At 45.1% G+C, this 14,484-nt stretch overlaps 1 protein-coding gene across 5 annotated transcripts in view; it reads left to right on the plus strand.

The window, feature by feature from the left end:
• Window positions 1-14,484, plus strand: part of ASTN1 (astrotactin 1) — a 304,165-nt gene that overhangs the window by 158,212 nt on the left and 131,469 nt on the right. For all 5 annotated transcript variants that reach the window (XM_040446694.1, XM_040446692.1, XM_040446697.1 and 2 more), the window contains exon 8: window positions 4,175-4,259. In XM_040446694.1, the coding sequence (XP_040302628.1) occupies window positions 4,175-4,259 (85 nt within the window). The remainder of the gene's footprint in view (window positions 1-4,174; window positions 4,260-14,484) is intronic.

Below are 14,484 nucleotides of genomic sequence, written 5' to 3' on the forward strand. Positions count from 1 at the left end.
GAAGCCTGCTGATCTGTTTTCCATGTCAGCCTCCCTCCTACGTTGTAGCAACACACTCTTTGGGAGAGATGTAGCGTACCTGGAGCTCTTAGCCCGGTGCCTGGAAGCCCTCGGCCAAGTGCACGCTGACATTCTCCCCCAGATCTGCCCAGGTTTGGAACCGGAGGTGTGTCTCAGGTCCGGGTGGGCTAACGGCAAGCCACTGAGGTTGAATGGCTTAGTGCTCTGGTTGGATCCAGCCAGAGGTTGACTTTTGCTGTACTTTCTAAGGGTTTTTGTTTACAGTTGTATGTTTGCCCAATTGCTTGTTTTCTGATGGAAACACAGACTAGCTGGATTCAGCAACTTCTCTCACTACTCCATCCCCGGACTTTGTTCTGCCAGTTGGGCAGCTGTGGAGGCATCACACACACTTGCTTGATTTCACAGCCCCCGTCAATCCTGGCCACAGACGCTGACTGCCCTTTGCAAGATATGTAGCTTTTATGGGTCTACAAGCAGCACGGGCATCCAAGCTAAATCAGATTTTACTGGCTATCCAAGATTGCCATTCGCCAAAATTCTTTCCACCCCAGATCTTTCTAGAGGCCAGTGCTAACCATAGAGAAACGTGTAAAACCTGGCGAGGGCCATTGGTCCAGTTTCCCAGACTCAGTGGAGCCCTCCTCCCCTTTCCTTGATCTGAACCACTGCCTCTCTCTCTTGAACTCAGTTTGGCAGAGTAGCATGGCTTTCAATTTTGTTCTTGCCACCTGGATCACCCACTCATTCCAAACTCCATTAAAACCCCTTCCTTCAGGATGTGCAGTTGGCGTACTTCCCTGCCTTCCCTCCCAGGGTCACATGGGACCGTTTGACTCTGGGCCCGCCTCTTGCCTGATGTCTCCGCAGGGGAGGAGACCAGGAGGTTAGATGTCACCCTAGTCCAGATGTCTTACAGAGATTGCCCTTTTTCGATGGAGCACACCAGCCAGTTGCATTTAATAAAAGCCAACAGCTACCTGGAGGATAGGTAAGTCAGGGCTTTTGGCCACATCAAGTCCAGCCCAGTCATGTCGGAGGAGCCCGTAAGTCAAGGTTGATCCTTCGATGAGATTTGCACCTCACCCCTTCACCTACAGAATGGGGAATGAGGGAAGGCAGGGGCACCATGCAAGTTACCTCAAGGCATTTGACCTCAAGGGTAGCAAGCACAAATCAAGTGTAGCCATTTCCAGGCCTTGCCTGGATCACCTCTTGGTGGGTTTCTACTCTCTGGCAGTGTGGTGGCCTGTGCGTGCCTCCTGCAGGGCACAATCCATCCCGGTTGGGCACCTCTCCGTGGCCGTGACACGTCTCTCCATTGGATTCCTGTGAACACCACCACAGAGCCGGCACGTCATGTGTTCCCCGCCATCTGTCACAGCAGATGCAGAGACTGTAACACTTCGAGCTTAGGAGGGCATCCAACACCCTTGTGGGGTCTTTAAAATTCACAGCTAACAGTCGGAGCTTGTGCTCGCATGAAACCCCTCTTAAAGTCAAGATTTAGCATTTGGTTGCCATAGCAACTTCCCTCATCAAGTCTGAACTCCTTTTCCGTGTAGATGGCCCAACTGGTTTTGAGGAGGAATACAGAAGGGGGGAGTTTGGTGGGTCCCGGAAATGAGGATCGTTTGAGAGGCAGATTTTGGATATCCTCAAACTCTAGCCTGGTATGTTTGAAAATGTCTCTGTTGCTTCGGCTTGGGGCCGCATGTGACATTAGACGGAGGGAAGCTCTATCTGTTGTCGGCAGCGGGTCCCCACGTGGTAATGAGTGATGGAACCTCACAAGGAGATAATGACTGTGAAGGCATTTTGAGAAAGGTGAATGTACTCTACAAATGGTAGGTATTGCCATCATTAGGAAAATCAGGCTTTGCTTGAACTCTCAGTTGTTACTGCATTTATTTTTACATGTTTTGCAGTAACTAGATCTCGAATGTGGAAGGACTCCCTTTTTGGTCAATCCCTAAGTCTAGGGCATGGCCTCCAGCCAAGACCCTTCTAAGAGTCGGAGTGATGGGCTCAGCAGCCTCATGAGGTTACTTCCTGTTTTTCAACGTCCTACCCACGCCTGATGTCCACAGGGACAGCTGGGAAATGATCTCCTGAAGGGAGAAGCCTGTCTGTGAACTAGACCCACTAGTTGCCTTTTATCTCTGCATCTTGAGAGTTGGTGGTGGTCGTGTTGTCTGTAAATTCAGGGCAAAATTTGAAATGATTTAATCAGTTTTCCATTTTGCACAGTTTATAAAATCCCTGTTTATGCAAATAAACAAAACAAAACAACAGCAACAACAAAAAACCTAACTTTGTTCCTGCCCTTGTGTGGCTTATAGTCTAAAGTCCATGCTTTCTTTGGAATTGGTAAGATAGGAAGGCTGACCCCTTAGTAATTTTCTTCTTTGATGATCCTCTGGTGCTTGCCTTCTTTATCTTCCTCTCTCCTGGAGAAATATCATTCATTTGAAAGCTTTATTATCATTTCCCTGATTTCTAGCTTTGTTTTCCTATGTTCCACTCCTAGCTCCCTGACCATTCTTGGACATAGCTCAGCACCACTGAAGCCAGTAAATTTGAGCCTATTGTGAATCTAGCCCACGTGGAAGCCTGAGTTTCCCCTACAGGAGACAAAGTACTAACCTCATACTCTGTGTGGACACCCCCTAAACTAAGAAGTGAACTAATTGTCAGTCCACTCCTCAGCACCTTGAGCTAAACAGGTGTGGGGGAAGAAAATGGGTGTTACCTGGTAGTAGGGCCCTGATGGTCAGTAGCTTCTAGGCCCATCTGGAAAAGAAAGATTAACCTTAGATCCTAACAACAACAACAACAACAACAAAAAAACTCCTTCCTTTAGAACCTACCCAGTCCCTTCGCTCTAGGACGGTGGGGACCCCTCGCTTCATTTTTATTGTTTTTTATCTTGGAAGGCAGAAAATCATACTCCAAGCTATGTATATCCCTTTTTAGAGTCTCTTCCTAGAAAGATGAGGAAATCTTATGTCCCTTGTCTCTTCAAGGCATGCCACTTTTACTATTTACAAATGGTGGGAAGTCATACCCTGTCCTTGTACTACCTATGAACTAACCAGCCAGTGACAGAGTTCACACGAGTGCTGCACTGGCTCCGGTCTCAGCAGTTTAGGGATACACAGCATTGCTTAAGGATTACTAATATAAGGGCACAGCAGCAAATGTTTCCAAGATCAGTACTAAGTGGAGCAATGATTCTTAATCCTTGGGGGTCTTGATTTTGCTTGTAAATCAGAAGAATGTTATGGAATCCTGCTGTGAGGAGATGTGCACGCGCGCGCGCACACACACACACACACACACACACACACACACGGTGTTGCATACAGTTCCAAAGGGGTTGTGGACCGCTTGGTATATTAATGGAATAACTAATGGTAAGGAAGCATAGTAATGTTCTAAACAAATATAGAATTGTGGATGGTTCTTCTGTTTAAAAGCTCCAAAATAATTAGCCATTTTCATTTAAAAACGAAAACCCAGAGTTCCTAGAAAACCATAAGAAGTATAAGTGACCTCCTCTAAGTATGTCATTGTTCTATGGGCTAATGGCCTGGCATGGTGCGAATAAAGGTCCAGAGATGGACCGTCATAAGCTCAAATATGAACTCTGCCATTTATAAGCTGTCTCCAGATCCCTCCATTTTTCTGAGCTTCAGTTTCCCCTATCAGCATAGCAGAGCTAATAATACCTACTTTTCAAGTTTCTTAGAAATATTTGATGAAATACATCGCTTATGTGCTCTTTAAATACTTATTGATCACCTAATATGCACCTTGCAGTAGACTTGGCGCTGAGAAAACACGGTTGAAAAAGTTCTTTTGCTTAGAGTTCTCGTTTTTGTGTTTACCGAGCACATATAGTAGGCTCTTTGCAAATGTTAGATTCCTCCACTAGAGAAAATTAGCACGTAGTGGAAAATGGAGAGATTGGGGGTGTGTTCATTCCGTGGGCAGTAGAGACGGGGATGTGTGACATAATGGGATTTATTGTTTCTTCCACACCATTATTAGAGTCTGAGTTTAATCTGATCATTTCACGTTCATTTTCTCAAACAGACATGTTAATCAATTCCTTCATGTTTCTTTTCCTTCTTCCTACCCTGCTTCTAAGGGGAATGCCTTTGCTACGAAGGTTACATGAAGGATCCAGTACACAAGCATCTTTGCATTCGGAATGAATGGGGCACAAACCAGGGGTAAGTGAGGGGATGGCAGATGAGCCGGTTCCCAGATGTCACCCTTCTTCATGCAGACAGGACGCGGAACAATTGCGTGTAGAGGAACGGAGCTAAGGGGTGGTTATATTCCGAATAGCGAATGGGTAAAAATGTCACCATGCATTTCCATATTTATACCATTCCAGTGACGTCCGTGTCATCTTTTTCTCCATTTACGAGTTCAGAGATGATGCCTCTGACTCGCAGCCCCACAGCCTCCAGCTGGGATCTGAAAATCAAGCTGTCCCTCTCCTCCTTTGCATTCTACCACCAGCCACCAGGATTCCACAGGCAGAACTTAGCTGTTGATTTTGTTGGAGACACACGAAGCCACACAGACTCCCGTGGAGCTCTCCCAGAGCTCAAGGGGCTTTGTGAGACTGACATGAGGAGACACTTGTTTTCCCCACCACTGTCAGCAAGGGGGAAATGTGGGAATGCTCGGGACCAAGCAAGGGTATCTTGCCCGGATCCCCAGTAACCATTTCTTTCGGAGACCTTTGCTTTCCCCCAAGCACACATGACTGGGATAGAAGTTATCGTGTCTTGGATTTTTCTTTTATTTTTTTTTTACATTAAAAAAATTATTGTGATGAAATACACATCTCATAAAACTTACCATTTTCATCATTTTTAAGTGTACCATTCAGCGGCATTAAGGACATTCGCGTTGTTGTGCAACCGTCACCACTGTGCGTCTTCTCTTGCTTTTTAGAAGCAACTTTCTACTTTGTCTTGGGTGCTGAGAGCTTGCTCTCTGTGTTGGCTCCCCCATGGAGCAGAGTGGATAGAGAAAGGGGTCAATAAACACTAACTAATAATAGCAGTCGATGGAACAGGGAAAACTAGAAAGAGATCAAGGCAAAAGCCATCTGAGAGTGATTGCTTTTCTGCAGATTAGAAATGTGTTTGCAACCTGACAAGGTGGAAAAAGGAACCACCATCATTTCGCACATTGCATGGAGGACTCATATCCCCGGGGTTGATGATCAGCCCCTTCTGTGTGATTCTGAAGAGACCAAGCCTAGAATATTGAATGTAGTTCTGGACTCTCAAAGCAATAAATATGGAGACAAATGGGTGAGAGTTTGGAGAAGAGCAATAAAAATGATTGAAGAGCCCAAGGGAGTGATTTATGACGAAGGGTAGAAGAACTCAACTCAGAGAACTGGCCAGCTGATGACTAAGTCAAGGCGTGATAGATGCCCATCGACGTTAGAAGAGGGCAAATGTTCTGGAACGGGTTGAGGTTGAGGAATAAGGACAAGAGGGAATGAAGTTAGGGAAAGGAAATCTGAGTCACAGGTCAGAAAACTTGAGGAAGTCAAAATGCCATGAAATTTTTCTGTTAGTGAAAATGAAGGATTGCTCTGTTTCCACTGAACCTGAGATCGCATCGGAGAGGCTGCCCCCCACGATTTGGAGGAAGGTGCTAGTAGAAGGGTAAATGCACATGAGGTGGCGTCTTGTTGAAAGATGGGTGGGGAGGGCAGAAGGCTTGGCTGATAGATGTCAAGCGGCGTATGAATAAAGGAGTGCCACTCGCTGTTTAAAGTCCCCTTAGTCCCCTCACTCTCTGACCCCTGACACGTTTGCATAGTGGATGGGGAGCCAGGATATTAGCTTCTGTGGTGGCTGAGCATCTCGGTTGGCTAGGATTCTTACTGAGTAAAATGTTGTAAAGGGTGATGGATAACCAGCTCTCTATCTCTTAGCCTGCAAACTTGCTGCTGAAGAAAACAACGACAAAATATCATTTCGCTTTTTGCCCTGAATGATCCAGGCTGGCCCTCTGCAGTGATTGGATTTGGTGGCTAATCGCTCAAGCCTCCACATCCCTCGCCTTGCAGACAGATCATGCGAGGACGGGCCTGGCCTTACTTGGTAATTGCACAGGGTTTGTCGTTCCCTCTGGCTGCGTGTAGAGGCAGTCTTAGGATGTAGACGAGAGCCTCCAGGGACTTGGTGGAGGCCCCACGTTGGTGTCATTTAAAATAAGACAGGCTAAAGCATCGAGTCGCAGACTGACAGGAACATTAGCCCCAGGAAACAGACAAGGAGACCTAATCTGTCATTTCCATCTCTAATTTCCATTATTCTCTGATCATCACTGTCTGCGAGGTCTCGTTTTGGACACTAATAAAATAATGGAGCAACTGTTAGGAGGGAAAAAAGTGACTGTCTTGGGGATAATGGAGCCAGGAGTGATAAGCAGCATGGGTTTATGTGTATATAAAAAAGTGCCAGACAAATGACTGCATTTTCCTCGTAAAATGACAAGATAAATGAAAAGTGGAGGATGCCATACATCTTGATTTAAATCAGGGCTCTGATGCCACGTTTCTCTGAATGATTCTTGCAAAATTAATCGAAATTGATTTGAACGTGAAGTCTGTCACTTGAGTTGAAACCTGCCTGACAGATTGCCAACTAATGATACGTATTGGGGTATTATGGAAAAATCGATGGTGGGCCTCATTTTCCTGAATATTTAATGTTCCGGAAGGTGGAGATAAGCAGCATGTGTGGGTATTTATGTTTTTTCACCTAGGATCCTTGTATTGCGTATATAAAAATGGCTGAACGTTCTTTTGAAGTAGAACAAGCAAATCCCAGGCCGGTAATCTTTAAAAGGAATTCCCTTGTGAAAAATCTAGGCTAATGTATAAGGGAAAAAGTAGCAGTAAGCATCCGTTATTTCAGGCAAGGAACAAAATGGACTAAGGACACAAATGCAGAAAATTACAAATGGATGATTTGGTGAGGCAGAGAAGTTAACACCTATAACTTCACCCAGCCTCTGCCTTGTGCTTTGGTTTACCTAGACCCATGTGTGTCTGCGTGTGCACCTACGTGCACGTGTGTGTGGTGAATGTATGTGCGTGGTGTGTGAATGTGTGGCATGCGCATGTGCATGTGGGTGAGTGAGCGGATTAGTTTATAGAAATCCTCTCACTACTGTGCACCATCATTCATGGTTTCAACAAATATCCCCTCCATTACCTATTGTACCAGGATGAGCTAGATTGCTAATTATAAGAAGATGTGGTCTCTGCTCTGGAAGAACTAATAGTCTAGATAGATAATGGGCACATAATGAAAAAATTACATTCAATTCTAAGACCTATTAAAATAAAGGTGTGAGCAAAGGTCAATGTGATTACAGTTTAAGGGGTGACTTATGTGACACCTGAGAACCGAGAATAGGATTTCGTGGAGAAGGTAGATTTTGAGCTGTTCAATTTAGCAGCTAACATAGGTAATTCCGAGCAAAGGAAACAGCATATGCCAAGGCGTGGAGATACAAGAAGCATGGCTTTTCCAGGAGTAGCAAATAAATAGCCCAGGGTAGCTTAAGAATGAAGTTAACAGAGACAGGAGAAGAGGCTGATACAGTAAGGAAAGATTCGTTCTTGAAGAGCTCTTGCTTTCTAAGGTTTGGGACACGAAACTTCCGTATACGTGCCCTTAAAATTGTTAGCAGGAGGGAGAAATTCCAAGGTGTCTGTATATTTGGTGGGATATTCCCTCATTATACATTATCATTCTGGGTCCTTCAAAATAAGTTAAAATAACCCTAAAAAGAAAACAAAACAACACACACACGCACATGCACGCGCACACAAAACAGAACAAACCCACACATACCCTCTTGAGACTATCTAAATGTGTATTTATCTGGATTCTGCACGTAGAACATAGTCCTAAAATTATTCTGTAGATAAAGTTGTCAAGATCAAACAGCAAAGAAGGACAGAATAGAGCCCCATATATATAAGGCACGTGAGTCAAAGGGGTTGCCAACAACCATTTTTTGGTGACTCTGGTTCTACCGAAAATGCCCAAGGAGAAGTGAGGCAGGTTGAGAAATGTGTGAGTGGATCCGGGTGGTGAATCTAGTCACCGTAGTGCACCCAGGTGACAGGATCAGGTCACAAGTTGTAAAATTGTTGAACTCATTACACAAGAGGCTCCTGTTCAATAGAAGTAAAAATAGCTTCAAAAAGATATAAACGAAGTCATGGATGACAGATTTCTAATGAGTTACTAAAAGAACATGGGATGTTTGAGGTTACATTTTTGGTCTTCGAGGTTGGCAACAAAAATCAATCATTTCCTGCCACAGCATCCCGGTGACAGGTTGTCCAGCAGAGGACCCAGGATGAAAGGGTCTTACCCCAGCATGAGGCTTTACCATGTCTTCTGTCTAACCTGTATGAATTCACTAAAAAACCCTCAGCCTCCTATCCCTGTGGCTTTATAGATACAGCCAGAGACTATTAGAGTATGTATTTAGTATTTGTTTGCTAGGACAACAAGGACAAATGGAAAATTTTCACAGACAAGAAATGAAACCAATAAATGAGGCTGGAGGAGGCAAGAGAGATTGATTTACATGAACACATTAGAGGAGGGGAAAAAAAAAACAAATTTATTTAGCTACTTTGGAGATTATTAAGAAAGGCTATCAATAGTTTTTTGTTGTTGTTAAATCAAAAGTGTGCCCAAGGGCTTCTAGACACATTTTTCAGGACACCACATTAGATAAAATTCATGCATTTGAAGATTCCCTGTAAATAATAGCCTGACTTCTTATTCTGGCATCTCAGATACAGAGGGCAACACCAAGGAGATTTCCCACTAAAGAACCATCACATATCACTAGATTTCAATGCTGAAGGGTTGTGATCGGGTGATAATTCATGAGAGGGGAAGAGCCGGCAGTAGGAAACGAACAGGTGTTTCTCTCAGGCTGTAGAAGCCATTGTCAGGAATGGCCCTGCTCATCAGAACCTTCTTTCACTGGCTGCTCAAGAGGCAACACGTTCACCATGGCATCCCCAGATAAGAACACATGTGTGCGTGCACATGCACACACACGCTCTCTCTCTCAAACAGCCCACGCTGCCTTCATCTGGCCTTTCCATTGTGCCAGGTGCTTACTGTTCTCTCCTTCTATTTCTACCACGTCTGCCTGCTGCACCCTCCCAAGAGTGACTGCCTGGGGATTCTAAATCCATATAAGGAGCAAATGTCCCACCCTGTAGAATCCAGTTTCCTTTTCAAGCCAAGAATGAGGACGGTGTCGGTCATGGTTAGCTTCAGTCCCTCTTTCTGGCTCAAAATACATCCTTGATGGCAGTAAATGGGAGGGGGGCTGCCCAAATGATGCCATTGGTAACATTTGTCTGGAGACAACTCTCAGTACAGTGACCAGAGCTCAGTGGAAAGGATGCCTCTGCCTCTGGGTTCTAGGTATCGAGCAGAGACCAGGCTCCCCCGATTACTCAAAATGATCCCAAACCCACTCTCACCTCCTGACCACCTAGAACTGAGCAAAGACCTCCTCACAGCTGTCTGACAGAGGGCCACTGCTCGCCCATTGGACGGCAGCATCTGGGATGCCGGCGTGCATCTCTGATCCCAAGTCCCGGTCTTGGGCGGTGTTTGGCCTACGTTGACCTGCCCAAAGTCTCTTCAGAAGTGACTCAGACAGTCAGACAGTCCTGGGTGACATACAACATTTCCTGACTTCCCTTTGTCCATTTCTAGCTCACTGTCTGGCTTTTATTTCCCCACCCACGTGTCACTGATTTCTGTGTCACCGATGCCCCATTCACCTTCCCCCACCCCCTCAGACAAGATTTGCAAGCCAGCCTGGTACTGCTCTTTGTATCTCTGGGTGCGCTCCCCCCCGCCCCGCCCTCCCGACCGCACTGTCTGTGCCAGCTCCTGTCACTGCCATGCCATGCACAAATGGGATTATCTCCCCATTAGCTCTCTTTTTGTTCTCCTTTTCTCTGTTTCTCTGTGTGTGTGTGTTGTATGTGACTCTTTCTAATTATACCTAACTTATTCACCTATTCCTAACAAGGGTTCCCGGTGTTTGGACCCTTATTTCTCATTCTTCTTTTCTTCCCTCCTTTTTTCTTTGCTTCTGTCTCCCCTACTTCCCCCAGGAGTCGATGGAAACGTGGCTGTCCTTTCTCCCACCCATTTCAATGTCAAACAGATCTTCATCTTAGCTCGTAGAATTCAATCTAAAGCTCCTAGTTTCCTCTCTCTTTAGAAGCCTCGCTGTAACCTGACTCCAACTGAAATATTGTCCGTGGAAGGAGAACCAACCCTTCCCTGGACAAGCAGGCGGGAACTGAGCAATTGAATGCAGATCTCCACCCGCCAGGACCCCCTCAGTCAGGTGTAATGGGATCGGTTCCCCCACTCGGCTTGGGAAACTGCACCTCGTTCTCGGGGATTTTCTCAAGTGAAAACATGTTTGACTTGACCCATTTTCACAAAAAGCGTGCGGTCAGTCCGCTGAGTACAGTGCTAGACCTTGTACGTTGCAGATAGACATCTGGCTAGGAGAGCAGCCGAAGCCTGAAACCTAGCCCGTGTTCACCAAGGCAAGCAAACCCTGAGACAAAGGCGATGTTTGTCCAGATGGGCACCTTTTTCTAATTTGCACAGAGGCGCTTAATGAGCTGCACTGAGCCTGGCTGTGGTCATTTTAGGTGGTGCCCTTTGCTCCCCTCTTAGAGGCAACGGTAACCTTCTTGGTTACTTAGGATGATACAGAAGCAAAATACGTCATTAGTAATTGACTCCCCAGTGCATCTGGGCAGCTTATTTAAAATACGGATTTCTGATTTCTGCCCCTAGAGATTTTCATTTCACAGGTCTGGGAGAGAGTCCAGAATCTGTACCTACAAAAAGTTTCCCCAAATGCTTCTGAAGCACAGCCAGAAGCATTTCTTAATGCTTAAGTCTTAAGACTTAAGAACCCTTCCTGAGCTGGAAGTGGAGTCTCCAGACCCCTTGGGAGGGCGCCCTCTTGCCACTGTACCCACCCCCTGCAATGCAAGTAACGGATTTGTAGACTGTGGCTGAGTGCATCCTAAAGGATCCTTGAATTTTACTGATTGGGAAATAGAGAGCCAGAGAGGTGAAGAAACTTGCTTAAGGTTACAGAGCCGGTGGCCACGCTTGACAGTGATGGGTGGGTATTGGAGCTCAGTCAGTCAGGTAAATACAGGTTTCAAAGGGAGTGCAGTGTGAATCGCATAGGACACCCTGAAGGTCAGTTACCAGCTGTAGATGAGAGGTGGACGTTCTGTGCTCTCCACCAGCTTCTCCGAACCCTCCTCCCCCTGGGACAGAGGGGCCTCACTGTGCCACCCTTCCCTGAGTGACGAGCGTCTGCAGTCGCCCCCTGCTATACTGCCAACCCCCTGGAGGAGGGTGTAGCTATCACAGTGTTCTCTCTGACTAGTCCAGTCACGGCACCAAGAGACTTATTTTAAACAGTGCCGGAGGCGGGAACACTCATATTTCCTCCAACATGACCACCAGGGTGAAAAAAAAATCAACCTCAATTTACCCTCCCATCTGCTCAAGAATGGAAGATAAATTGTTTCAATTTTATAGAAATGAATGTTTTATGTCTTGCCCATGCTTTCCAGATAGTGTCCTGAATTTATATATTCCACTGAATGCATGGCTATTTTCCACTAGGAATGCTCGCTGGACCTTCAGCTTCCTTGGGTTTTGGTCTAAGAATACTAGGTTTGAGAGTGCTGTCACTTTCCCTGGCTTTGGAGGTCTTGGCTATATATCTTTTTTTCCCCCTCTAAAATAAATAGAAAAAAAAAATCCACTCATTATCCCATGCTCAGAGAAAACTACCATTACCATTTTGGCACATTTCCTCCCAATTTCTTTTGCTATGCATCAAAAGTTTTGCTTCCCACTGCCCGCCCCCCCCCCGATTCTGTGTATATTTTTGTTCTCGTTCATAATTTAACAATAAGTATGTATTACTCTTATAATCACAGAATTTGGAGGAAAAAGATAAGGAAGGAAGCTTTCAAAGTATCTTTGTGGTACATTACTATTGTCAGGACTTTTTCCACGAGAAAGTTATTATTATTATTTTTTAAATCAGAGAGCGCGGCATAGGGGAGAGGGGCAGAGGGAGAGAGTGAGAGTCTCAGGCAGGCTCCGTGCGCATCATGCAGCCTGACACAGGGCTTGATCCCATGACCCTGGATTCATGACCTGAGCTGAAATCAAGAGTCAGATGCTCAACCGAGCCACCCAGGCGCCCCCATGAGGAAGTTACTCTTAATGGCTAAACCTTCCATTTTAACCTGATTTTAGAGGAAAGGAGAAAGTGGTTCAGGGTCTAGCATTCTGGTCAAACTCTAATAAAACATTTCTGTAGGTCTGGATAGCAAAGGGCTGGATGAACCCCAAGCAGTGAGCCTCATATTCAGCACAGTGTTTAATGCAGTACAACTTCAATGTCACTGAAGACATTGAGCCCTCGCATAATGCTGATTAGTAGCTGTGATAATGCTGGACTCAGTGTTTGTTTTTTAATATCACTAATCTTGATAAAAATCCTACAAACTGGTTAAGAGGTGAGTAGTTAGCAGTGGTTATTCCACCTACAATTTCTGTGAAAACAATTTTAGTAAAAAAAATCGTAAGGTTTATTCTTCCTAGAGAAGTATTTTTCGATTCTTATTCAGACGTTCATCCTGTAATGATCTTTTTGAAATTTTCATGTAATTTCAGAAACTGGAGAGCAAACATTTTGTCTCTACGTATTTGTTTTTTGCCTTTCTTTTTATAAAAGGGATGCATGTAACTGGTAGAAAAATTAGGGAAAACAACACACACACACACACACACACACACACACACACACACACAACAGTAAAAAGAAGAAAATCCAAACCACCTGAAGTACCATTCTCTGGAGGGAACTCATTGTGACCTTTTGTTTGTTTAGGTATATTTTTTTTAACAAAAATTGCATCATATTGTTATAGGTCTTGCTTTGTTTTACACACACACACACACACACACACACACACACACACACACGTATGTATAATGAAAACGGTGCCTAGTATTATTTGAGACTCAATAGTATGATGACCAGAATCACAGAGTGGTGAACAGAACTGTCTGATGCCAACATCTAGGCTCTTATTAAACCATGATGTAGCTTAACAATTGGGATAATCTTTTTCCTCCTTATAGGCTCCTTTCCATCAAGCTTATTAACCATTCCACAAGGTTTTCCACACCAAGAGTAGCATCATTTGCTTGAGGAGATACAGCCAAAATCAGGCTTTCCAGTCAAGGTTGCCCTTTGGATCCAAGACCCTCAGATGTAGAGGGCCCCAAATTTCAGTTGTGCAGGACCTTGGACAGCTGCTCAGAGCCCCAGTGCAGCACTAGCCTAGTTAGTCCGGGAGGTGGATGATCCCATCGGCTGCCCAGACCACAGTTCTCAGCACAGACTTCCTCCCATCCTGACGTACAACAGGGACTCCTTCATTTGTAGCCACAGGAGAAGGGTGACTTTAAATGGAGTGAGGTCTTGCCATTGTGGGATGGTCATAAATGGGAACACAGTCTACACTGAAAGCAGCCCACGTGGAGTAGATTAACATCAGTGCCAGGGAGCCATAATACTCTGCATGCCTGGTGTTATAGTACTCCCCCCACACTCTGCCCTTCAAGTGCTATAGTAATAGAATTGATATTAATATTAGTAATAATAATAGCTGACACTTCCATAGTCCTTGCGATGCACCAGCCACTCTTCTCCATATTTTTCTTGTACCAACACATGTGGTTCTCATCTCAATGCTATGAAGTAACTACTATTGTCACCATTCTATAGGTGAACCTCTTGAATATTGCAGCAATATTGAGAGTCTCATAAGCCAAAAAAATAAAAAGAAAAGAAAAAGAATCTTGGTCCCTAGAGAGAATTTTCTTGCGTCTAATCCCTCAAGAGCTAGAGTCTCGAAATGAAATGAAAGCCAGAGAGAAGCCGCAGTTCAGCCTTGGGGCTCTAGGGGCAGGGGATCCATGAGTTGACGTCTGGATTAAAACAATGGCAAGTGTGTGGTCTGTAGTTAAGCATCTCTTTCAAAATGATGTAGAGTCCCAGGGAAAGCCACAAGTCACTAGAGGGACCTTACTGGAGACCTAATAAACACAGTAAATGTCATTGGCTTCTTGCCCAATCCAGGTTTGAAAAAGCACTCAGACACATCCTGGGGGCCCCAGGCTGGTAACTGTCTGTCAGGGGCAGGCATCTGCTACTGACTAGCTCTGTGCTGTGGCCAGTGTGGAACCACGGCCATGTGTTCAAGTCAAGATGGCCCATTACTATAGCAGG

Source organism: Herpailurus yagouaroundi, unplaced genomic scaffold (genome assembly GCF_014898765.1).
Source record: "Herpailurus yagouaroundi ecotype Mexico unplaced genomic scaffold, PumYag 195, whole genome shotgun sequence".
Classification (NCBI taxonomy): Eukaryota; Metazoa; Chordata; class Mammalia; order Carnivora; family Felidae; genus Herpailurus; species Herpailurus yagouaroundi.